The following is a 25,935-nucleotide window of genomic DNA, read 5'->3' as shown; positions in this document are numbered from 1 at the left end:
GGCTGATGTCCGGCTGTCGGTGCTGCGGCTCGCCACTTGAACGGTGGGGAACCGCACCCTGGTGAGCTTTCGGTCTGTGTCCCTGTCTTCATTTCTGGTGGGATCGAGACCAGAAAAGAGACAGAAGGCCATGCTCGTCGTCAAACTGAATACCATTCAGCCGCCACGAATGAATGAACACTTAATCTAAAACACAGCTGTATCATTGAGTGCTGGACAAACCTAAGTCCCTTTGCAGGTTCATGTCTGGTGCCACCTCCAATTGGAAAGATGCATTTGTTTACATAATACATTCGATTTCTCGGTGAAATGGGACAGCAGGCGATAAAAAGGCCCGCAAATATACAATTTTTAAACTCAGCACACTTGTGTGGCCTTAAACTGAAAACAATTCGGGGACATTTCATGGAATGGCTCTAAGTAAAATATAGAGGCCAGAAAGAGTAGAAAATAAGAGTTGGAGATTGCACTTGTTTACACCATGGGGTGGGGAGGCGGTGACAGATGAAAATTTAATATAAACAAACATTTTCTGATTTTTTTATTGGCAAGAATATCCCAGGTTGAAACATGACGTCATAAGACAACGGCGTCCAACAACGTTCTACGTCACGCGGGATGTTGTTGGAAGGGGGGCACGGAGTGGCGTCACGCGCCATTCCCGCGCCTCTGATTGGTCACCGTGGCCGGGTGAGGGTATAAAAGCGCGCGCCCCACGCGGTGCCTCCGTCTTTTGCCCGTGAGCGCCAAGTCGCCGTCTTTCTGCGGTGACGGGGCGCCCTTGGTCAAAGGTTGCAGTCGCAACAGCGGTTGCTGTTGTTGCCAGTCGCGGAGTTGCTAGAGCCTGCACGATGCCTCCGACACTCGGGGCGGGTGCGGCGGGAAAGCGTGAGTCCACAACACTCCCCCCCGCCGCGCGTGAGACGAATGGGTGGGTGGGTTGGTGGATCATGATGTGATGAGTGGTCACGTGTGGCTTGTAATGTTTTGGTGCCATCAATGGTCGTGTGTGTGTAGCGGTTAGCGCGCTGCGCTACGAACCTGGCGACCCGAGTTCGATTCCCGCTCATGGCCAACACCAGTGACGATTATCTGAACCGGTCCTGGGCCTCCCCTAGGTTGACTCGGCTTAAAACGAGTACCTGGTGTGGAGTGTAAACATCGCCACTGGGGAGACAAAGGCGGTCGGGCGTTGTGCTGGCCACCCACCCCCTCGTGTGCCGTGCCGGCCTTCATAGGTGCTCGCTAACTGCACTTGCCCCAACAGTCTGTTCAGGCTATACGGGAGATCTTTGTCTTTGTACAAGACACCTAGCTTGTAACGACAGTACAGCAAGTAGGTAGCTGGGTTACGGCGGCGTTATCGCTACATAGTTATGTGCGCGTGTGTGTTTGCTATCCCCTCGTTATTCTCCGTGGTGTTTTCTCCTCTCTCCGTGGAGACGGAGCGATGAAATCCCGATCGTGCGTTCAGGTGCCGGGTGGCTGCGTGGCAACGCATCCGCGCGGAGTGGTGGGGGAGGAGGGTGGAGGTCTTCATGCAGCAGTGGATTGATCATGACCGACGATAATGATGATGAAGACCGCTGGGTGTTTTTGAATTCGTGACGCCGGTGTCGATTGTGGCACTTGGCTGCCAAGAGCGCACGTGGAGGGCGTGAGTGTTTGTTATGACAGACGCGTGTCGGTGCGTGCGCGTGTTACTGTGTGCGCGTGTCGGTGTGTACGCGTGTCGGTGTGTGCGCGTGTTACTGTGTGCGCGTGTCAATGTGTGCGCGTGTCGGTGTGTACGCGTGTCGGTGTGTACCAGCGTTACTGTGTGCCCGTGTCGTTGTGTGCCCGTGTTGCTGTGTGCCCGTGTCGGTGTGTGTGCCCGTGTTACTGTGTGTGCCCGTGTTACTGTGTGTGCCCGTGTTACTGTGTGCCCGTGTTACTGTGTGCCCGTGTTACTGTGTGCCCGTGTTACTGTGTGCCCGTGTTACTGTGTGCCCGTGTTACTGTGTGCGCGTGTTACTGTGTGCCCGTGTTACTGTGTGCGCGTGTTACTGTGTGCGCGTGTTACTGTGTGCGCGTGTTACTGTGTGCGCGTGTTACTGTGTGCGCGTGTTACTGTGTGCGCGTGTTACTGTGTGCGCGTGTCGGTGTGTGCGCCTGTCGGTGTGTGCGCGCTGTGTTACTGTGTGCCACTGTGTGTCCAGTGTACTGTAACAGGTCCCTCCAGGGTGGGCTGGTAGGAACATTGGAATTTTGCGCAATTTTATTACACCCAACAGCACGAGATTTCACTTCGTTAAAGTATTGAAAGGACGGACGGACGGACATAATCTATTGCAGGCTGGTACACTCAGTTTACAACTTCGCTCCTACCAGTAGTAAGGTGCTCGCTCACAGCATTTGCCCCAAGGGTCTGAAGCCAATACGGAGGTGATCTTTGCTGTTCATGTTTGTGTGCGCGTGTTCCATTGTGTCGTCAGTGTGTGTGTGTGTGCAAGGGGAGCGGTGGTGCAGCGGTTCGCGCGCCGCACTACGGACCCGGCCACCCGAGTTCGAGTCCCACTCACGGCTACGGTGATGATTATCTGAACCGGTCATGGGCCTCCCCTAGGTCGACCCGGCCTCAATTGAGTACCTGGTGCGGTGTGTAAACATCGTCACTGGGGAGACAAAGGCTGGAGGGCGTGGTGCTGGCCACCCACCCCCTCGTGTGCCGTGCCGGCCTTCATAGATGCTCGTTAACAGCACTTGCCCCAACAGTCTGTTAAGGCTATACGCGGGGGGGGTGGGAACTTTGTCTTTTTGTGATCCAAGTATTGGTGCGAGTGCGGTGTGTCTCAATGTGTCAGTAGATGCTCGCGAACAGCACTAACCCCACAACAGACGGTATGGCTGTAAGGGGGATCTTTGTGTAAGTGTATGTGTGTGCGTGTTCCAGTGTATTCCGGTGTGTGTCAATGTGTATGTGGTAGTTTGTTCCAGTGTGTGTGCATTTCGGTATTTGGGTGTGTCGGTATGTATGCCTCTGTGTGTGTGTCTTTGTGAGAGTGTTTGTGTATCTCTGTGTATTTTACTTGTGTCTCGTAATATTTGTAATAGGAGACACATGTATGCGTCCGGTATTACGTGCCAACACCTCTAGATTTACGATTTTTTTTGCTTGTCACTTTAACAGCGTCACTCGGCCATTTGTCATGAGGCCCTCTCTGAACCATACTTCATCATGATGGTCTCTGCGGGTTGGTGAAGGAGTGTGGAGGTGGCTAGGTGGAGTGCATAGGGTTTATTTATCACTCGCCACTGATGTGAACCGTCTTTTAATTTGCACTGCTGGAATTTAGTCAAAATGGGCATTCAATTTTATTGAGGCAATGTGGCGGACTAGATACATCACGTCATGACGCGCGTACACACCGTCAACATAAGCCGAACCGGTTATTGAAAAGCACGGGATTGGGAAGATTTCCCGGGCTCGGTGCCGCAGACCATACAGGATGGCACCGAATGGGGTAAAGATAAACTTTTTGTTAAGTAAGGGGGAAGGGATGACAAGGGGGGAGAGGGATATAACCAAAACACAGCTGACTTAAAGAAAATAAAAACAGAGGTGGCCTAAACGAGCATGTATTTTCATTGCACGACTTTGAATCTGGCTCCCGTCGAATCTGTAGTGGTTATGCCCCTCATTATCGGTCCCTGTCTCCCAACCCTGATAATCCGAAATGTGATTCGATGGGATATTTTCTTGCGTGCATTCATTTAATTGGTGCATGGGGCTGAGATCAGTCATCACAACGCCACCTTTTGAGGATCGGCCAGGTTTCTGCTTTTCCAACCCTTGACCTTGGCAGTGCCAACTCGGCTTTCTGACCTCGTGACCCCGTGGCCTGTATCTTTGCCACTCCCCTCAAAAGACAAGTTGGGACACTGTACTGATTACCTCGCTAATGCATGCGCTGCAAAGGAGCATGGATTGTCTTCATTCCGAGTTGTAAAGGTTATTTTGGCCCCTGAACCTGTGAGATTTTGTGTCACAGAATAGTTGGAGGTGGTGGTGGATTGGGGATGCCTTCGTCCAGCAGTGGCTTGCAGCACCCTCTTGAAAATGTATATAAATTTCTTAAAAGGGGAAGAGCACTTTTAACATGTTAAGGTGTGACACCCTTTTCAAACTGATTAAATTTACATAAAACAGGGCTCCATTGTGTTTCAATGTAATTAAAATACATTTTTCAGACCAATATTATTCAGCAGCTTTTCCATCATGTAAATGTTCTCAGCATTGCTTAGTGATGCGGGCGTCCATTGCAAAAGAGATGTTTTAAGTCTCAATAACCTCATGAAAACATATATATTAAATCCAGCCGTTATCATTGCACCAATTGCTTTTGCACGGTCTCTTCTGCTGTCCCTTGGGGCCCCCTGCTATTCTGCTTCTAGAAAACTTCACTTGATCTAATTTTTCTAATGGTTCGATGTCTCCTGCCGTTTCTATGCCAATGGCATACGAATGTATTCAAACCCCAAGTCTGACCTCTCATCTGCTTCCTCTCCTGTCACCACATGTTTGGCTGAAGTTCAATGCTTGTTGCAGGATGATTTCCTGCGACTTGACGGCAACAAAACTGAGGCCATTCTTCTCAGCTCCCTGCATTTACTGCATAGGGTCTGTCTGTCAATCCCGTTTCCTTCATGGCTTATACAAAAATTAAACATCTCACTTTGCTGCCGAGTCAGTCATGGTTCCGTTATAACCTGCCGCTGATATTAGCTGTGGCTGTGTATTGAAATCGGGTCCCTGGGTTCATAGCACCGCACACTAATAACCACCGCTGCACCCAATGGCCTTTTGCCTCGTTCTAAAATTGATGATAAATGAATGCGTATTCTGCTGGTGCGGGGCAGTTCTAACAGCCCTGGCGGTGAGTTATTTTTTGCTCTCCCATTCGCGCTTGTAACTGCTTACGCACTCGCGTAACAAACTAAACAAGTAGGTTTTCTGCAGACAATTTTCTGATTCGTAATTCGTTTTGGTTTTTCCTCCTGTAAAAAAAAAATAGATTTTCACATCTCGAAGACATTCGCTTACTCTTAAATCACAGCAAGGCGGTTTTCCCACGCACGCAGTGGTCTTTTTACCGCTTTGTTTTAGTCCAGTGGGCGACTGATGATGGAATACCCAGCCTCCCTCGGACTCTGGCGAGGCAGACGCACGGCGTTGTACTGTACTTTGCTTCACTTCAACCTTTCGTATGGCCAATGTAGATGCAGAGCAACAACTACAATTTCACATTCTTGTGGCCAAGCCAGATAACTGCGTCAGGACAGGAAAGTTTATCTCTGTGGGGTCTCCTTCGTATTTGTGGATCGGGCACTGTGTCGCTATACGTTGTAGGGTCTCTTCTGGATGACTACAGTCGCACACTCGAGAATTTTTTATTTTCCATTTGTGCATCAGGTACTTGCTGCATCTGCCATGGTTTGCGCAGTGGATGCGATTTGGAGTGGACCATGGGCTTTGTGGAAGATCAGACGCAGGGATCTTCTGCGTTGGGTCTTTCGCAAGGTGTTTGTATGCGAGTTCTTTTGAACTCCATTCACCGTGCCCCACGCTGAAACCACCGGATGTTTCTAGAAAGAGGCCCCCTTCCTCGCCAAGCCGTGACCTCTCACCTCGCCCGCAGTACTGTTTCCCAGCCATAGGCGGTCCTCTCATCTCACCGGGAGATGCGGAGAACCGAATGCAGTGTTCCCCCTTTATTCTCTAGGCGGGCTGGGCACGGAGCCCAGTGTGTGAGGGTCCACCCCACCCCACCCACCCAAAGCGTGAGTGATGACATTTTTTGAATAAGTGTTCTGGTACGGGATGCTCCATGGGTCTCGATCTGCAGCTGCCACCTCCTTGGGCCGTATATCTCCTGGAACTCGCCAGGATCTCGTTAAAATCCCGCAGGCCGAGCACGGTTAGTGCCTGGATAGCACTTAGATGGGCCACCACCACCACCACCACGCATAGCCGGTGTTTCAGGCTGCTGTCAGGGCTACTCTGTTGGCAGCAGTGCAGCAAAATCCATTGTTGTACTATACTTCTGTGCTCCCTTGTCTCTGCTCTCTACCTTCACCCCTACAACCCGTGGGGATGAGGCTGTCCAGCAGGAGATGAACATGAGGGATTTTATACGAACGGCGCAACTGTGTCCATTTCACAAGAGGATACTGTGCGGACGTTTGTCTTGTTGGCTGTGTGTTCACTGGGTGAGGGCGAGCTGTGATGTGCTGACAGAGATGGTGTGTGAGTGTGGCCTTGCGCGCGTGTGTGCGCGCGTGCTTTGATGTAAAGTCGTTTGTCCCTGTGCCTAGAGAGTTGTGTTCATCTGATAAGAGATGAAAACTAGCAGTGAGATTGCGCTGCGAGGCATTCCTCGCCGTGTTTGCTAGTGGCCTGGGTCTGTCCCGTGACCTCCTGCCAGTGAGCCTTCGACACATCACGTGACCTCAAAGTACACCTCGCCTAGCACGAGCGCCTTGGTCACGTCGAAGTTACTCAGTGGAGAACGGCGGCCGTTGCTGTGCACGTGCGTTAGCGGTGCGGTTGAACGTGGTGTGTCTGCACCCGTATGTCTCTTGCCTCTTTTCCACTTGCTCATCCGAGCCGTGCTGGGGCCATGCCAAGCCAGCATGGTACGGGTCAGAAGGCACGGATTTCTTTTTCCACTGCATGAACTGAATCGTGCTACCAACGCATTTAAGTGACCTCAAGATGCATAGGTGACACTGCGTTCGAGTCGCACCAACTGACATCACACGCGTTGCATGCATCATTAGCACCCGTTCGACTCGGATTCAGATGTCCTCTTCAGATCAACGTGGCACCACTCGGGTTCTAGCTCAACTCGGCTCCGTAAAATGCCAGTGGAAAACCACCCATGCCACGCTGGTCCTGTGCTGGCGCGGCGCTGATGTGCGAGTATAACAGGGGTATCGGTTTCCTGTGGCCTTGCATCTCTAGTCGTGTTTCTGCTTCTCACCATCGCTGTGTATCGACACGTATGCATGTCCGCCCGTCTCTCCGTCCGTCCATGTTCCCGTCCGCTCGCTTGCGCCGGCAGTGAGCCTGAGGGAGCTGCTCCCCTCTGTGCTGCGCGAGCGCATCATGGTGCTGGACGGCGGCATGGGCACCATGATCCAGCGGCACCAGCTTGCCGAGGAGGACTTCCGCGGTGACGCCTTCCGCGAGCACTCCCGGCCTCTCCAGGGCAACAACGACCTCCTGAGCATTACGCGGCCTGACGTCATCTACGGCATCCACAGGGTGTGTGCCCGCGTGTGCCCGTGTGCGGGAGAGAGAGAAGGAGACGGAACGTCACTCCCTTCCTCGTGGTTGCTCGAGCATGAGTCCACATCCACTGCTCCCCCCAAATGACGAGGAAACCCCATGGATTATGGCGATCACACGACATGCATGTGTCGTGACTGACTCAGAGACACTATGAGTAGGAGGCACTCTGTTTATTAACACGGCCTGACAGTAACACTTAGTAAAGTACGGTTCCCAGTCAGGACAACTGGTAGATTGCCTGACTGGCAGCGCCGAGACGGTGAAGACAGAGATGACGGTGAAGACTCCAGCAGCAGCACGACGGGGATCCCACTCCAAAGGACAACCTCGAGGTCCCCTCCCGGGGGCCCCTCTTTTACTGTCAGCGTGGCCTGGCCCCGCCCCCGGCCACGCTCCCTTCTGGAACCTACGAGCGGGTTCTCGGTGTGCCCCTTCCGTGACCCTTCCCCTAGATCCCTCCCTGGTCTATCACGTGGCCTGCTGTCAGTCAGGGCTGCTGTAGCTGCAGATCCCCTTCCCTGCCAGCAGCCAGCGCTATGCTGCTACGTGACAGATTCTATGTCACTACACATGTAAGGCATGATGGGAGTCGTACCTTCCTGCTGTTGGTGAGCAGCGCACCTTCCTCGCTGTCCAATCTCCACCCCCCCACCACCTCTTTGTTGCCCAACACCGGGGCCCCTCCGGCCTGTGACTTCCCCGGGGCAGTTGCACCACCTTCGCACTCGGTGGCTACGCCATCGTCTGCTGCCCCGTGCAAAGCAAACAGAGCGTGCGTCGCGTGACTGAAAGTTTGAACAAGGTCAACGAGGGGACACGAACCGCCTCGCAGCGTCCCGCTGGCCTCGCAAGAGAGGCGGGTTGCGTAAGCGGCTATCGAGACCTTTACTCCTCTAACCACACAGTAACAAAAAATTATTACCATCACGACCTCTGACCTGAGCGCTGTGTGATGCACACCCGTGGCGCGATTGCGGGTTTTGTCAAAATTGTCGAGTTTTTCTTTCTACCGGGGGAGGTAAATTGATGAGTCCGTGGTTTCGCTTTGTCACATTTACCACCCAGTGATATTCTTGTTATATATTCTAATTGTGGTAAAGTGTGGGTACAGATACTTCTTCCAAGACGCCTGACCAGCGTGGAAGAGTAGGCCAAGCACCTTCAGTCTAGAGGGTCTCTGCAGAGCTCCCGCTGGTGAAGGCCCTCCTGCCAGCGGTGGCGTGAGCAAATGATCGCAGCCCTGCGCCTTTACCTTTACTCTTATTTCTTCTTGTGCCATCGGTGTTGGTGTCGCGAGACGAACACGTTCTCATTTGGACCATTGGCAGAAAGCAGCGCATCACTCTGTGTCGGAGAACGACCTCTGGAACTGTACAGGTGCTCGCTGACAGCACTTTCCTCAACTGTCTGTATGCCTACAGTGGGAGGGGGATCTTTGTCTTTGTAAGTCTCTGTGTGTGGGTGTTTGTATATTTGTGCGAGGGTGGTGCTGGCCACATTGTGTTGTCCTTTGCAGGCCTTCTAACAGCATTTGCCCTGACGGCCTGTTAAGGCTATTCGGGGGATCTTTGTGCTCATATGTGGGTGTGTGTGCCTGTGTGCGTGCGTGCGTGCGTGCGTGCTCGTATAGGAATACCTCCTCGCCGGGGCGGACATCATCGAGACGAACACGTTCAGTGGAACGAGCATCGCGCAGGCTGATTACGGCCTGGAGCACATGGTGCGTGGTGGTGGTGCGTGGTGGTGGTGGTGGTGGTGATGGTGGTGGCTGGACTAAACAGCAGTGGATGCGCAGGGCGACCCCTGCGCCACGTGGCCATGGGGGACCACCTTGAGTTTATCTGATTTCTCACGGCAATCAAGTTGACGGATGGACAACCGGAATTGACATTAACTTGAACATTTTTCGAGCAACTCGAGTCGCCGCGCGGGTCGGGCAGCACTTTCCCGAAACGTTAAATCATCTGCTGGTCCTGCATTCTGATGTGGAGGTCTGGCCAGCCCTAGGAGTGCAAGTCGCACATCTGGAGAATTGAGGCTCCTGTCTGAATGGGCAGCCAACTGGAGCTGTGTCAAAACGTCGCACAGGCTGGTTACGCGTAGGCTTGGCACATGTGGTGCGTGACAGCGGGTCAGACTACACGGGGGGTGGCGGCTGGGGAGGGGGGGCGACAGATGACCCAGGTCGACTCGAGGAAGCCTTAAGTTGGCCCGCTTTTCCCGCAAGTCGCGTTGCAGGACAACTCTGGTTGCTTATTTAAACGAGTGGCGTTTCCGCGACTTATCTGCGGATGGATTGCTACACGCTTCTGGGGTAATAGTCTGGCTTTCCACACCGATATTATTCGGCGGCAGTTATTTACGTTGCCACCGGACACTACTGGTCTGGGACAATCGAGAGGTTAACGGTGTGTTTTGTTTACCTCCGCTTAGGCTACATACGGTGCGAAAAAGAAGTTCAACATACGTACATACATGCGTTGTGGAGGCACAGAAATTAGTACTGCTTTGTACACTTTTTTAACCATAATGCTCCAGGGCAGCTCCATAGTGAGTTAGTTGGGCACAGTGTCGACGGAGCGCAGCTCAGGACGAGGTGGGCCCGGTTGCACACGCGTGGCTGTCAGACGTTGGGCATTCACACTCTGTGCTCTTGTCTTGCAGGCGTACGAGCTGAACAAGGCGTCGGCGGAGCTGGCCAAGAGGGCAGCCAAGGATGTGAGCACCGAGACGGGTACGGGCGACCTGCCGCGACCTGCGTTGCCACGCGCGATCCACGCGGCATGCACCTCGGCGTCGTCATAACCGACCGTGATCTATTGACTCCTGGATCTTTGACATCATCGCTCGCGGTTTTGCGATGTAACAATTCGTCTCGCCATGGTGGACGTCCTCGGGGAAGGCGTTTCTTTTTTTCGGCTGTCGCTCCGGCGCTTGTCTTTGGCTGCCTGGTCCTTATCCCTCGCCAGCGATGCGTCGTGGCGTGGCCCCACTTAATTTTATTATTGTCCTTCCTCCGCATTTCCTTCCCGCTTGTCCTATCGGTGCCCAGTCAGTCGCCCTCTAATCCACGTGCTCCTCTTTCCTTGTCGCAGTCTTACTCCAAGCGTGCATCTCCACGCTGCTTTCTGTGTCTTGGTGTAATTCCAAGCGTGCGTCTCTTCATGCTGCTTCGCACCCTCCACAGTTTTTGCTCCATTTTCTCCGTCGGTCTCCATGCTCGTGATGCGCACGTCGTACGTCAACGAGTCGTTCAACGTGCGAGTTCACGGTGGCGTGTACGCGGTGGGGACGTTGCCGACGGTGGCATTTGCGCATCGACGTGGCTCGGAACTCTCCCGTGGCGGTGTTGCTTGGTGCAGGTGTGCGCAGGTTCGTCGCCGGCGCCATGGGCCCCACAAACAAGACGCTGTCCGTCTCGCCGTCCGTGGAGAAACCCGAGTTTAGGAACGTCAGTAAGTCCCCCAGCTGAGCCGGGGTGGGACTCTAGAACATTTGGGCTTTCGCGCGTTTGGGAAGTGGCGACAGAGGCGGCAGAATGCCAACAGGGGTCTCGGAGGTAACTCGACATTGTCTGCTTTCGCGGGTCATTCTCTAGCACTCAGAGTTGCATTACTCTGCAAGAGTTCCGAATGGAGGCTTCATCGAAAGATGTGTCACCGTTTTGCTAGCACAATCGGGATAAATTGAATCCATGTCTCAATAATTTGAATACCCTTGCAAGCGCTGTGCGTCGAAATACACTACAAGCCCCCATCCTCCCCCCAACCTTCCTGCCTACCCCGTGGCTAGCGTTTGACGAGCTGGTGCAGGCCTACATGGAGCAGGCGCGCGGGCTGCTGGACGGTGGTGCCGACATTATGCTGGTCGAGACAATCTTCGACACCGCCAATGCCAAGGCAAGTGGCGCGGGGGTGGGGCGAGTGGAGAAGGGGAGGGGCGAGTGGACTGAGGGTAAGGGGTGGTAGGGGTTCTGGTCATGGAGTAGTTGGGGAATAAAGTCCAAGGGATGTGGAGATGATGGCCCAGAACAGGAGTGAGTGGAGAATTGGGAGCACGTGAGTGGAGGCTTTACCGGGCAGAAGAATAAGGTTCATGTGAACTTGATTCACAAGTCATTATTTTTACTTGTATTTTTGTGCAGGCCGCTCTCTTTGCTTTGCAGCTGCTCTTTGAAGCGGAATTTGAGCCAAAACCGATCTTTGTAAGTGTTGAACGCAAACTCGACACGTTGCATATGTTCACATTTACCTTGTGTCGTGTGTCCCTTTGTGACGGGTCGTGTACATTTGTGCGTGTGCGCGTCGAGGTGTCGGGCACAATCGTGGACAAGAGTGGCCGCACGCTGTCGGGGCAGACGGGGGAGGCGTTCGTCATCAGCGTCTCGCACACCCAGCCCATGTGGTGCGGCGCTCGCCCACGTCGCGTCGCGTCATTCGCCACCGCCGTCACCCTCGTGCCACGACACGTACAATTGTACTCGGACTTACGAGGACGAGCGCGGCCCAGGGATCATTGGGGCTTGCACCGGTTACAGGCCACCATCGCACTGTGCAGGGAGTGTGCGCACAAACGAGAGGGCAAACAATAACGAAGCTATTGATGTGAAACCCATGCCAGAAACTTATTGCGGACAGGATAAACGATAATAGATGTTGCGGAAAATACATATTGTTAAACTTGCACCACGACGCTCACAACTGCCGTGCCGCTTGGTTCCCACAGCCTCGGCCTGAACTGCGCGCTGGGGGCGGCCGACATGAGGCCCTTCGTCGAGGCCATCGGCAAAGCGACGTCCTCCTTCGTCATCTGCTACCCCAACGCAGGTGAGGAACCTCACCTCCTATCGGTGGGGGTGTGCACCGTGTGTTTGAGATGAGTGTCGGTGGGGGTGTGCGGCGTGTGTGTGTGAGATGAGTAACGTTGGGGGTGTGTGCTGTGCGTTCCAGGTCTACCAAACACGTTTGGCGATTACGACGAAACGCCGGAGATCACGGCAGGGCACCTCAAGGTCCGTGACCTTTTGACCCTTGCACCCCACACAAGCCTCCCCTGCTCGCTTGCAATCAATCAATCACCCAATGGGCTAATGAACAAAGTAGCTATCAAGCTAATAACCTTGTCAAGGCAGGCTAATAAAAGTATTGTTATGCTTTGGTAACTGTGATGTTTATATATTTTTTTATTTTGCTTGTTTACCCAGGAAAGCCTCACTGAGTCTCTTGATCTGTCGTTGTTTGTCGTCGTGAATTGTTGTTTATCGACGTTGTGCAGAGCTTCGCCCAGGACGGCCTCGTCAACATCGTGGGCGGCTGTTGTGGGACGACCCCCGCACACATCAAGTAAGCCCCCCTCACCCCCCCGCCACTTCACTCCCCCCCTGCCTCTTCACTCCCCCCCCCCCTCCCCCCGCCTCTTCACTCCCCCCACCGCTCCCCCCCCTACCCGCCCATACCTGTACCCTGCTCCCCTCTACCCCACCTCTTCACTGCCCCCGTGCGGCATGGCTCTGCTGTGTGACCCCGCAGAGCGATAGCGGAGGCGGTGCGGACGTGCAAGCCCAGGGTCCCACCCACATCCCCCTATGATGGCTACATGCAGCTTGCGGGTATGCACACACACAAACACGCGGGCATACGCACACAACTCGCGTACAAGCACAGGGTATCTGGTGGTCGTCCATGTCGAGGGGCAGGTGGAGTCGTGAACTTCTGAGCGCTGCCCACCTTACCGTTGCACTCAAAAGGTGTGCCCTGCCCCTGTCCTCCGACCCACTGATCACCTGACCCCTCGGGCCTAGGCCTGGAACCATTCCGCATCGGGCCCTACACCAACTTCGTCAACATCGGCGAGCGCTGCAACGTCGCCGGCTCCCGCAGATTCGCGAAACTCATCACGGCCGGAAAGTACGAGGTGAGGCCTGCGCATCCCTCCCCTGCCGTGCCCACAACCCCCCCCTGTCCTCTCCTCCAATCTCCTCCTCCTTCGCCCCCACTCGCCCCCACCCTCCTCCTCCTCCCTCCACAAATGGGATTACACGTTACAGACAGCAAGGTGACTGTTCGTAAAAGTGAGAAGGGATGATGGTCCGGTGGTCGAGATCAGTGACGGAGTCACAGCCAAAGAAGGGAACGCGTCCGCGTGAGGCAACCGCCACGGAGACGGAGCAGGAAAATCGGCTCGCGCACAGATGCTATGGATGGGTTGCGGCATCGCAGCGCCGTAAGGGTTGTCGAAGACCTGGGGGGGGGCGGAGGCCATCACTTAAAGGTAGACATCTTGTGAAAAAAGTGGAACAAAATCTGTAAAGGGCAAATCGCTATTTGGGCTCTCTCGTGCTCTCTCGCTCTCTCTTTGCCAGGAGGCGCTGGCGATTGCAAAGTCCCAGGTGGAGTCAGGTGCCCAGATCCTCGACATCAACATGGACGAGGCGATGCTAAACGGAGTGGAGGCCATGGCGCACTTCTGCAAGCTCATCGCCTCCGAGCCCGACATCGCCAAGGTGGTTTCACTTTTAACAACAAAAATAATGTCAATTTGTAATGCTCCGCCGTATAGGATTCGCTCGCTCTCGAAGAGAGAGAGAATGTGGCTGCTGCCTTACCGATTGAGCCGGCCCTGCCATCATTCGCCTAAGCTCTGTGGTTGTCTATATGTTAAGATGTTATCATCCAATCGGGAAAGTGGAGCTAGTAGAGAAAAAAACGACTACTTATGTCCACTTCCATCTCCCGCTCACCCATCCCCCCTCTTCCTTTCCCCATCAAATAAACAAAGGTTCCGCTCTGCATCGACTCGTCGAACTTCGCGGTGATCGAGGCCGGCCTCAAGTGCTGCCAGGGCAAGTGCGTGGTGAACAGCGTGAGCCTCAAGGAGGGTGAGGCCGACTTCCTGGAGAAGGCCCGGGTCGTGCGCCGCTACGGGGCCGCCCTCGTCGTCATGGCCTTCGACGAGATCGGGCAGGCGAGTGGCGGCGCAGGCGACGATCATGGGTGGTGATGGTACTGGTGGCGGTGGTTGGTCGCCAATAGTGGGTTGGAGATGATGCTAAAGATCACAAGGATGCTGATGGTGGTGGTGGTGATGATGATAATGATGGTGTTGTTGGTGAAGGTGGTATCTATATGTGTGGATAGTGAAGGTGGTGGTGGAATATATGTTGACCGTTGGTCATGATGAGGATCGTGTATTTGATTTACCACCATGGCAGTGATAGTTAAAATGAGGATAGTCATGATAATGATACTTATCATTATAATGAAAGTGGTGATGATGACGACGTTGAAAATAATATTGATTATGGCGACAGCAATGCAATGCTCATAATGATGATATTCATAAAAACAATGATGATATTCATAAAAACAATGATGATATTCATAAAAACAATGATGATGATGATGCTGATGACACTGACTGAGGCGATGGCGGGCTGCACCCAGGCTACGGACGCCGACCGCAAACTGGAGATCTGCTCGCGCTCCTACCAGCTGCTCACGCGCTTGGTCGGGTTCAACCCCAACGACATCATCTTCGACCCCAACATCCTTACCATCGCCACAGGCATGGAGGAGCACAACCTCTATGCCATTACCTACATGGAGGCTGCACGGCGCATCAAGGTGGGCCCCCGCCCCCTTCCCCACCGGAGCTTCTCATTGTCAAACCGTTGCGCCATTCGTGCAACTTTCATCTCAAAAACGCTGAAAATCTCGAACCACATGAACGTAACAATTGGTACGAGACACAATGCAGAGACACAAGACGAACACGGGGAACAACACAAACAATGTCTGGAGATAGTTGACCCTGCGTGACCAACCGCGTGACCCCCCCACCACGTGACCCCCACCACGTGACCCCCACGCTCTCGCCCCGACGGACGGCAGGCCACGCTGCCCGGCGCGCGGGTGAGCGGGGGCCTCTCGAACCTCTCCTTCTCATTCCGCGGGATGGAGGCGATCAGGGAGGCCATGCACGGCGTGTTCCTGTATCACGCCATCAAGGCAAGCCCCACTCGTGCACCAAACGTGCACCGCACACACAACACACACATCACAGACACCACACGCGAACCCGCACACGCATCACACGCGCACTGCACACGCCCCGCACACACCACACACACAGAGCGTGTGTAGTACACACACATGCCGCTCGCACTACATCATACACCCACACCGTTTACACAATGTACACAACACACACACACCATATGTAGCACGCACACGCACATACACACTGCTTGTACCGCAAACTCCACGTGAGGTGTGTGACGTCGATTCACCCACACAGTGGTCTTGAGTGAAAATTTGTTTTTTCGTGTTTTTAAATATCTTGTATTGATTGTTTTGTGTGAGTGCATGTCTTTGAATTTGGGTATGTGTCTGTCTCCATGCATATGTTTGCGTGTCTATCTCTCTACGTTTTCATGTGTATGTGTGTTTGTGTATAAATGTGTGTGTGTTTGTCTCTATGTATGTGCGCGTGTTTGGAGCAGGCAGGCATGGACATGGGCATCGTGAATGCAGGCTGCCTCCCTGTGTACGACGACATCGACAGGGACCTGCTGGACATGTGCGAGAAGCTCATCTGGAACCGCGACCCCGAAGCCACGGACAAGCTGCTGCAGTACGCACAGGTGCGTGCGCGCGCGCGTGTGCTCACATGTAAGAGCGTGCGTGTGTCCGCCGACGTGTAGGTGCGTGCGTTTGCCCGTGTGTGCCTGCGCGCGTGTATTTTCCCGCCTGTGCGTGCATCGTTTTCTCTCCCCTGTTCCCCCAGTCTCTTCTGTGGCCTCCTGTCTCCACCCCACGCTTCCTCCCACTGCTTCCCAACCTCTGCGTGTGACACCTTGACCTTCCACCGCCCCTTCACCCCGGCCCCCCTCGCAACCCCCACAGTTGCACACCAAAGGCTGCAAGAAGGCGGTGCAAAGCGACGAATGGAGGAGCGGCTCCGTGGAGTCCAGGCTGCAGTACGCCCTCGTCAAGGTACCAGCCAACTTGGCCTGACCCTTCCCTATGCCTACTCAGCCTAAAAACGAGTACTTGGGTGCGATGGGCCGGTCATCTGGCACCAGCGCTGGGATTTAGATGTGCATGGCCGGGCGTGTGCATGGCGTGCTCACGTGTGACCATTGTCGGTCACGTTCTCCCCACTACTTGATGAAGGCCTCCCCAACCCGTGTAACTATCCAGCCGAGCTCCTACGCACGAGCTGATCTCGTCCCTCCATCTCCGTGGTGCACGTCTCTCTCTCTCTCGGGTGGCTGCCGCTCGGCCGTGAGTCTCGACCACCGGCCATGCTCCCTCTTTGGTGCCATGATGCGTCCTGGCCCTCGTAATCTCTAGCCTGCACATACGGGCATGTAATCTGTATGTAATTTTCATGTAATTTGCATAAATCACAACCGGACTAGACCTTTGGTTGCACGATTTTCACACATGTGCATCCATTGAGCAGTCAATTGCTCGCCTCGGTTGCGTGCAACTGAATCGCTTGTGTGTGTACGTCTGAGCAACCAGTTGCGCGAGCGGTTGCTCGCAGTAGAGACGTACTGCACCGTCCTGCGACGGCGATTTTTGGTGACGCGTCTGTCCGCGCGCTGCACGTCACGAACTCCGGGACGCGCCGTTTAACTTCCTGCTTGCGCAACCACTCGCTTGGATGTGGACAAAGCCGGTCGATGGTTGGGGGGCACGAGGGGGGCCCGGCTTATGGATCGGCATTCATCATCTGCAGCGACCACCCGCCCGCCCAATCGGACGCGCATGACGGACGTCTGCGACCGGTTCCCCCTAGGGCGTCGAGAAATTTGTGGTGGAGGACACGGAGGAGGCTCGCCTCGACCACGTCAAGTACACGCGGCCCCTGCACATCATCGAGGGCCCGCTCATGAGCGGCATGAAGGTCGTCGGCGACCTCTTCGGGCAGGGAAAGATGTTTCTGCCGCAGGTGAGGAGGGGGCGCCGCCGGACCAGAATATCCGGATCATCGATCTTTGAGAGTTTAATATTGAAACCGGCAAAAGAGATACCAGTCCCGGATATACTGGAAACCAGGCACGTAAATATCCAGATAGTTGACCCTCAAAGGGTTTAAGATGATGGGTGCGGTGACAGTGACACGGTGCAGAGGGCGGTGCAGATTGACGCGAGTCTGAGCTGCCTAGGTGTGTGGTGGAGCTGTAGTGCAATGGTTACAAACCCGGTAGCCCGAGTTCAAATCCCGGCCATGGCTAAGATCGGTGGCAAATATCTGCATCATGCTCAGGTCGTCCCGAGGTCGACTAAGCCTCAGATAATCACATTGTGTAAGCACTGGGGAGACGAAGGTGGTCGAGAGGTGGTGTCGACTACACCGCTAGCCCCTTGTGTGCCGTGCCAGTCTTCATTGGCGTTTTTCGAACGGCACTTGCTCCTCTACAGTCTGTGAAGCCTACACGGGTGGTGGTGGCGGTGGGGATCTTTGTCCGTGTATGTAGGTGATAAAGTCGGCGCGTGTGATGAAGAAGGCAGTGGGACATCTCATCCCGTTCATGGAGAAGGAGCGCGCGGAGCAGATGATCCTCTCTGGCTGCACCGACGAGGTGGTGGGTGGCGCACGCTGTCATTCCGCACCGCGGCCACCACGAGGGTGCAGCTCCGTGCCGCCAGGGCTCTCCTCCAGCGTGTACCGCGTCGCCAGGCCGGGTCCTGACGTGTGTCCCCTGCGTGAAGATCACGTGGGGCGGTGGTGCACCTCGCATAATCTGGTGGCCTTGAGCCTGTGCTGTGGAAATTCCACATTCCAATGGCGAGAACCGGTCTTATGAGGATGACCACTTGTCAAGTTTCAGCCTCTGGAGCTGGGCTCGGTCAAATTGGGTGAAAACTCTAATTCATACCCAAAACTTCACACGTCCGTCAACAACACCGTCTGGCCTGAAGAGGAAAAAATATATAATAGGTGACGTTTCAGGCAGTGGTCCTTCTTCATGGTACATAAATAGAGACCATCAAGAAGGGCTATTGCCCAGAAGGTCAGATATTTATCCATTTATTCTTTTAAGGCCACTGTTTTTGGCAAATGTGTTATTTTGTTATTTGTGCTTTTGCACCACTGCCTACGCTGCAGCACCAGATAATTGATATAAATGCATACTGATTAGTGTCGAGACTCAGACCATCACACTCCCGATTTAATGTCCCAATCTTAAGTTCTGGAGCTCAGCTTACTGTATCATCCTCACAAAGCCACCCAGTCACACCTCTCTCCTCCACCTCTATCCCCGCCTTTATGTATATATGTTGAAGTTCTGTCGCACCGTACGTAGTCAACCGTGCTAATCGGAGGTGCGGGGGAAGAACAACAAACGAGACAACCTCCACCCTCACTTCCACCATCCCCTCCCCCACACATGCGTGCATGCAGGACCCATACCATGGCACCATGGTGTATCATCCCTACCGAGCCACCCCGCCACACCTCTATCTCACCTCTACCCTCCATCTCCACCCTCGCCTCCCCCACGCGTGCGTGCGTGCAGGACCCGTACCAGGGCACCATGGTGCTGGCGACTGTGAAGGGCGACGTCCACGACATCGGCAAGAACATCGTCTCCGTGGTGCTCGGATGTAACAACTTCCGGGTCATCGACCTGGGGGTCATGACCCCGTGCGAGAAGATCCTGCAGGCGGCCGTGGAGCACCACGCAGGTGAGGGGCCCGGGCCGAAGCCAAGCGATCCATAAATCCACTGCTGGATGAGGGCCTCCATGGATGCACAAGTTTGGCAGGGGGACAGAGGGTGCAGGAATGGAGGAGGTAAAATGACCACACTTGACCACGCCCGTCAGTGTGGTTTGGCGAAGGCGGGAGCGTAGAAATATAGTACAACAATGGCTTGTGTTACACTGCTCTCTGCTGCCCGCAATATAGGCCCACATCAGCCTATAACAAGCTGCTGTGAATGGCGGTCGCCCATCCAAGCGAAGTCCGGGCCCAAAACCTGCTTAGCTTTCGAGATCTGACAATATCGGTGGCATTCCGGGTGATTTGATCGTCGGCAATAACATTCCCCAATTAGACCGCAGCGTTACGGTTGCACTTAGCCCCACACCACTGGGTCCCCTTTGCCTTCAACCAAAGTTGCCAATGTGACTTCGCCACCGACCCCTGCCCCCAATTTCTTCTGACGCGCCCCCCCCCCACCCCTCTACCCCTACCTGCTGCTCCCACCCGCTGCCCCCTCACCCACGCCAGACTTCATCGGGCTGTCCGGCCTCATCACGCCCTCGCTGGACGAGATGATTCATGTCGCTCGCGAGATGGAGCGCGTTGGGATGCGAATCCCCCTGCTCATTGGTGGGGCCACGACTTCCCAGTGAGTGGCTGCGGTTGGAAGATGGGGGGAGGGGGGAGGGGGGAGGGGGCGTGACCGATCGCAAGCGTACATCCTCGATCGAAGCAGCAGGGAGGGTTGGGGGGGGGAGTGGGCCTTGTAGGTTTTTTTCCTTCCTGTTTGCAGTGCATACTCGGCTCGACAGTAGTTAAATGATGATTTTAACGTGTGGACTGCGCGGCCGTGGGAAGGGGTCCGTGAAAAAGGGCCCATGGGAAGGGGTCCGAGAGAAGGGGTCTGTGGGAAGGGGTCCGTGCAACTGTTGCACAGACGCCGGTCCATTATCACGATTTCGCTTGCATTGTATGTGGTTTGATGTTGTTGTGGTTGCGGTTGGATGAGCGCAGGAGGCACACAGCGGTGAAGATCGCCCCGCGCTACGGTGGCACCGTGGTGCACGTGCTGGACGCTTCGCGCAGCGTCGTGGTGGTGCGTCGTCTCAACCACCACAACAACAACCACAGTCGCCACCGTCACCATTGTCCTCAAACACCACTCCCGCCATGTCCGCCAGCACTACCACCAGCATCACCAACACGAATATCATCACTCGTGTTACTGTAATTGCCACCACCATTACTATCATGCCATCAGACCGCCACTGGTCACCACCACCACCTGCACTGCTATCCATGGGACGGCCTCCACGTGGTTTGTGTCGAGCGTCATGCGATCCGTGTCTCCGTGCGCGACACAGTGCTGCAGCCTTCTGGATGGCACCGTGCGCCAGGACTATGTGGAGGAGCTGGCGGATGAATATGAGGAGCTGCGGCAGGAGCACTACGACTCGCTGAAGGTGACCGACCGCGACTCGCCCAAGGATACGCCCCCAGGGGCCATCGCGTCTAACCCCTGACGACGACCCCTCGGCGTTCAGATTCCTCAAACTGGGAATGTGAGATGATGATAGTATTCGTGATGGTGGTAGTAGTGCTGATGATAGTGCCGACATCGTTTACATTACTGCCCTGTGCGGACCCGCAGCCCAGGTTTCGCTATCACCAAAATCGTCAAACCTAACCGTTACCTCCCCCGCCCCCCCGTCGCAGGACCGCAAATATCTGGGGCTGCAGCAGGCGCGGCAGCGCGCGTTGCACGTGGACTGGGCCTCGCACCCTCAACCCGTGCAGCCCAGCTTCCTGGGCACGCGCGTCTTCCGCGACTACGACCTGCACCGCGTCGTGCCCTACATCGACTGGCGTCCGTTCTTCGACGTGTGGCAGCTGCGCGGGCGCTACCCCAACCGCGCCTACCCCAAGATCTTCAAGGACAAGACGGTCGGTGAGTTCGACCGTCCGCCCGCCCGCCCGCCCGCCCGCCCTTTCAATTGCTCGCACGTTCACTCACTTACACACTGGTTCGCTCCCTTACCCGCTCACTTATTCGCTTAACCACCATCCCGCTCACCCACTTGCCCGTTCGATCGCTTGCTCGCGTGCCTCATCGCGTGTCTGATCACTTGCTCATTCGCACACTCACCCCGTGACATCCACCCACAGCTCGCTCAGCCTCTCACCCACCCGCTCGCCTGCTAGCTCACCCGCCCGCTCGTCCACTCCGATGACTCTCCCGTCACCGTCCCCTCGTGCGTAGGCGAGGTGGCACGTAACCTCTTTGCCGACGCCACCGCGCTGCTCTCGGAGCTGCTGGACGGCGGGCGTCTCCGCGGCAACGGCGTCGTCGGCTTCTGGCCGGCGTGCGCCGTCGGCGACGACATCCACGTCTTCAGCGGCGACGAGGAGGCGAGGGGGGACAACGACGGTGTGGGGGAGGGGACCTCGCCCGTCGCCGTGCTGCACGGCCTGCGCCAGCAGGTGGGGGTCCCGTGGGTAGTGGTGGGGGGGCAGGTGGGGGGCACTGCTCCCACCTTATTACACACTTTTTATTTTACCCCGTACTCTGACCGCGAATGTGACAAAGGAATTACCGGGCCAAGGGCGCGGCCGCAGAGATCACAGATTGAATGCCCTCGGGCACAATCGCGGTGTTAGAATTTGTTAGATTGCGCAATGCCTCCGCCGCGTGATTTTCTGTGATATAAAATCCCACCACGTTATTTCAAATAACAATAATCCACGTAATGTTTTTGCGCGCAGGCGGAGAAGGACTCGTCGGATCCGGGCCCGTACCTGTGCCTGTCGGACTTCGTGGCGCCGCGCGGCGCCCACGTGCGCGACTACATCGGCCTCTTCGCCGTCGGCTGCTTCGGCGCCGATGAAGAGAGCCGGCGCTACGAGTGCGAGCTCGACGACTACCACGCCATCATGGTCAAGGCCATCGCCGACCGCCTCGCCGAGGTCGGCGCTAACCCAGGGGCGGGGGGCGGGTGGGGGGCTGGGGAAGTTGGGGGCTGGGGGGGGAGCTCACCACGAGCCAAACATCCGAATAGCGCATGCGGACGGTGCAGAGTGTTGTCCCCCCGTTTTCGCGGCGGCTTGTCTCCGAGCAGTCGGTTTCCTCCCACTCGTAGCTCGTTGAGCAAGGGATTGTGGGTCATGACAACACCCAAGTCGAGCACAGGACCCGCGGTCAGCAGCTCGTTGAGTTCAAATGTGGGGTCAGCTTTTATCTCCTTCCGTCATCTCCTTCCAGGGTAAATTAAACTAGGACCAATTCATGCAAACTTAACAGCAGGTTGTTCTGGGACTAAACCGGGTCACGCTCTTGAGATCCGAAATATCTCGGCTGGTGCTTCGACATAGCCATCATGAATCCGCTGGCCGGGGCCACCGAAACCCTCGTCGGCCATCCCACGACGGTGCCGGGTAGCGTTTTCCGCTCTGTTGCTGACGCGTACGTGCATGCGTGCGTGGCACGGCGGTGCCGCCCGGCCGAACGCAGGCGTTCGCGGAGGAGCTGCACGCTCGCGTGCGGCGCGAGCTGTGGCGTTATGCGCCGGACGAGTGCGCCGACACGGCGGAGATGCTGCGCGTGCGCTACGACGGCATCCGCCCGGCGCCGGGCTACCCCAGCCAGCCCGACCACTCGGAGAAGATCGCCATGTGGCGGCTCGCCAGCGTGCAGCGGGACACGGGTGAGCGCCCCGCCGTGGACCGACGATCGATCGAGTCATTGATCGATCGCTCGAATTGGTCGCTCTCACACTCACTCCTAGAATTGTAGGCGCACTCAATCGCTGTCGAACTCACCTCAGTTTTATCAGTGTCTCCTTCTCTCCTGTCTTCGTCTCTCTCCATTCCTCCCTCTCTGTCCCCCTCTGCTTTTCTCCCTGTAATTCTGCTCCTCTTCCGCTCTCACCTTCCTGTCCTCTGCCTCTGCTCTTCCGCCTCTGATTTCTCAATCCCTGTGTGCCTGCCTGCCTGCATCCCCTCTCTCTCCTACTGCCACACCCTGGGTCTCTCCGTCTGCCTCGCCCATCACACCCACTGCACTCCTTCCCACTCCCTGTACTTCACTGTCACTGACCCCTCTATGCATGCCACCCACTTGCCCGCTCCCCCCCCGCCCCCGTCCAGGGATCGAACTGACCGATAGCCTCGCCATGTCCCCGGCGGCCTCCGTGTGCGGCCTCTACTTCTCCAGCCCCAAGTCCACATACTTCGGGGTCGGCAAGATCACCAAGGAGCAGGTGACGGCACCGCACCCGCATTCAGTGTCCACCGATAGTGAGGTCAAGGGTTAAATGCCCGGCTCGTTCATTCTCCTCCCCCATCACTTCGAGAAGTGTCTTTATCCATACACAGTCTGTAGGCATGTGTTGTGATTTAAGTTCATGGTTCAGCTCAAGGATGGATTCATTTTTTTGTCTTGTTATAATTCTAGGTTTTCTGCCTTGTTTGTAAAGCTTTGTCTGCTTCTTGAACATGCAATTTGGAATACATTGTAATAGTCTCACGAATTACTTGATGTATATATCACAACCATAATAATCTACATTGTTGCATGGTTGTATTGCATGGCTATTCACCATATTGTCATCTGCTTTCCACCCATGTCAGTAAATCCTCACTTCAAACCGTCCGAGTATTTTTTTTTCATTCGATCCATTTAACAAAAATTTGCCGGCAATTGCAACAGTTGGTTAGCCCATTTGCTATTCGCGAATAAACAATCGTTATCATGTTGCAATTGCTGTGTTGATATAACTGTGACGTGTCGTTGCATCGCCCAGGTGGAGGATTACGCGACGCGCAAAGGGATCACGCTGGAGGAGGCGGAGCGCTGGCTGCGACCCAACCTCGCCTATGACGCTGACGCCGCCAATGGCTACAGATAACGGCTCTCACTGCCGCCGGGGCGTAAACCACTGCCACCGCGGGGCTAACGCTTACCCGCGCCGGGAGACGACGCCACCATTGGCGCCACTCGCGTCGCTCGCCCCACTCGCCCCCCCCTCCTCCCCGCCACGGCGTCAACAACATCCCCCGATGGGCGGTGGCTCCGGTGAAATGCCGCCGATAAGGCGGCCACGCGCGGAGGACAACGAAAACACTACGGTTGAACTTTACTAATGCTGCTGCTGTGGCTGCCGTTAGCAGGCACCCGGCGATTTTCAATGGTGCTCGGGGTATGGACGCCACTTTTCGCGGCCCACTGTGACGGACGCATCTGTTTACTGTGAAACCCCATAGCGCTGTAGTTGCTTTGTACCGCTCGCTCATTCGTCCGTTCACTCGCTGCACCGCAGACGTCGTTGACGGACTCCGTGGGTGCGGGGTGAGGATGGGTGCTGCACGTCAGTGCCGAACACCTAGCGGAACATTTTGTGGGATGCTGGGAAATAATTTCAGGATGAGAAATTGATTGCATATGAATTTAGTTAATTATGTACATGCCTTTATATGTATATGAAAAACAAGTTGTACATCAAGGCTACTTGTTTATTTAACAATTTAGCAGTCCATCGGGCACGCAAAGCACGTAATGGAGTTAAATTGGTCAACTCGGAGAGATGTGCCACTGAGGTCACGAGTCCTGGGGTAAGTTGACCTTTCGTGCTACAGGCACTCAAACGCCCAGGGTTCAATTTCGGCGGAGTCTGTCCAGAATATATTGCAGTATCTGTGCCAGGCACACCACATCCGGCAGCGTTTACCTCCCACTGTGGCTGTCGATCGCTCCTCACGCACTTACTCCAGTTTCCGTGCGACCCGAATCCATCCAGGTCTGTAACCCGAAAATAATTCGGCACCCAGCACACCACATCCAGTATGTATGTATGTTGAACTTCTTTTGCACACACCGTATGTAGCCAACCGTGCTAATCGGAGGTGCGGGAAAGGACAACAAACTAAACACAAATGGAAGTTCTAAAGAGGTTAGTTTTCAATCTCGATGATTTCAAAGTATACCTCTCACACTGGCTGTTTTCTACATGTCCAGGTGCTCCGACGTATTACAATTACAGTATTTTCATCTTTCTTGAATTCCTAATTTAGGCTGAGTCTCTCCCTCTAGAGCAGGGTTCTGCAATTAAAAAAAGGCATTTTCGTTCGAAATCGATTAAAAAAACTATTTCAAGAGCCGCAATGCACGTGTAGAATACGAGACGGTGGCCCTTAATAAATAACGTCTCAAAACGGTCCTTAATGAGCCGCATGCGGCTCCAGGGCCAGTTTGCCGACCCCTGCCCACGGTGAACTGGACTCCCACGGTGAACTAGGCTCCTAAGGTGAACTGGGCTCCCATGGTGAACTGGGCTCCCACGGTGATCTGGACTCCCACGGTGAACTGGACTCGCACAGTGAACTAGACTCCCATGGTGAACTGGGCTCCCACGGTGAACTAGACTCCCACGGTGAACTAGACTCCCACGGTGAACTGGGCTCCCACGGTGAACTGGGCTCCCACGGTGAACTGGACTTCCACGGTGATCTGGACTCCCACCATGAACTGGGCTCCCACGGTGGTCTGGGCTCCCACGGCCAGGGGTTAGCAATGAAAATAACAATGAGCCATTTTTTTTCCCCCAATTTCAAGAGCCGCCGTATGCGGCTCCTGGTTGCCGACTCCCGCTCTGGAGGATCATGTCTCTAGAGCTCCCTCTATAGTGGGAGCCCAGTCATTGCAGCGCTGCAGTTTATCTCTTGCCTTGGGTCACACCTCACTCTTCACCGTCTTGTGCGCACGTTGGCATCAAACGAATGTATGTATCACTTGAAATTGATTTTTTTCATACAGAATTTATCATGCTATATTTTGTGTAAGTTTAAATGTTAATGCAGAGAATTATTTAACAATTAAAAAAATACGTTGGA

General features: G+C 55.0%; 1 protein-coding gene across 1 annotated transcript; it reads left to right on the top strand.

Annotated features, from left to right (window-relative positions):
• The first annotated feature begins 711 nt into the window (after positions 1-711).
• MTR (5-methyltetrahydrofolate-homocysteine methyltransferase) lies at positions 712-25,935 on the top strand. The gene is made up of 31 exons (XM_032962797.2): positions 712-888; positions 7,104-7,306; positions 8,964-9,053; positions 9,998-10,067; positions 10,696-10,788; positions 11,126-11,232; positions 11,478-11,537; positions 11,643-11,737; positions 12,059-12,159; positions 12,283-12,344; positions 12,608-12,675; positions 12,862-12,941; positions 13,134-13,246; positions 13,695-13,835; positions 14,111-14,296; positions 14,776-14,955; positions 15,223-15,339; positions 15,834-15,974; positions 16,237-16,326; positions 17,138-17,290; positions 17,820-17,927; positions 18,864-19,032; positions 19,579-19,699; positions 20,065-20,146; positions 20,415-20,513; positions 20,767-20,998; positions 21,311-21,531; positions 21,814-22,014; positions 22,559-22,751; positions 23,194-23,306; positions 23,850-25,935. The coding sequence occupies exons 1-31, from the start codon at positions 852-854 to the stop codon at positions 23,952-23,954; spliced, it is 3,831 nt and encodes a 1,276-aa protein (XP_032818688.2). The 5' UTR covers positions 712-851; the 3' UTR covers positions 23,955-25,935.

This window comes from Petromyzon marinus, chromosome 29 (genome assembly GCF_048934315.1).
Source record: "Petromyzon marinus isolate PM22_M1 ecotype Great Lakes invasive population chromosome 29, UKy_Petmar_22M1.pri1.0, whole genome shotgun sequence".
Lineage (NCBI taxonomy): Eukaryota > Metazoa > Chordata > Hyperoartia > Petromyzontiformes > Petromyzontidae > Petromyzon > Petromyzon marinus.
This window is presented reverse-complemented; position numbering and strand designations above follow the sequence as displayed.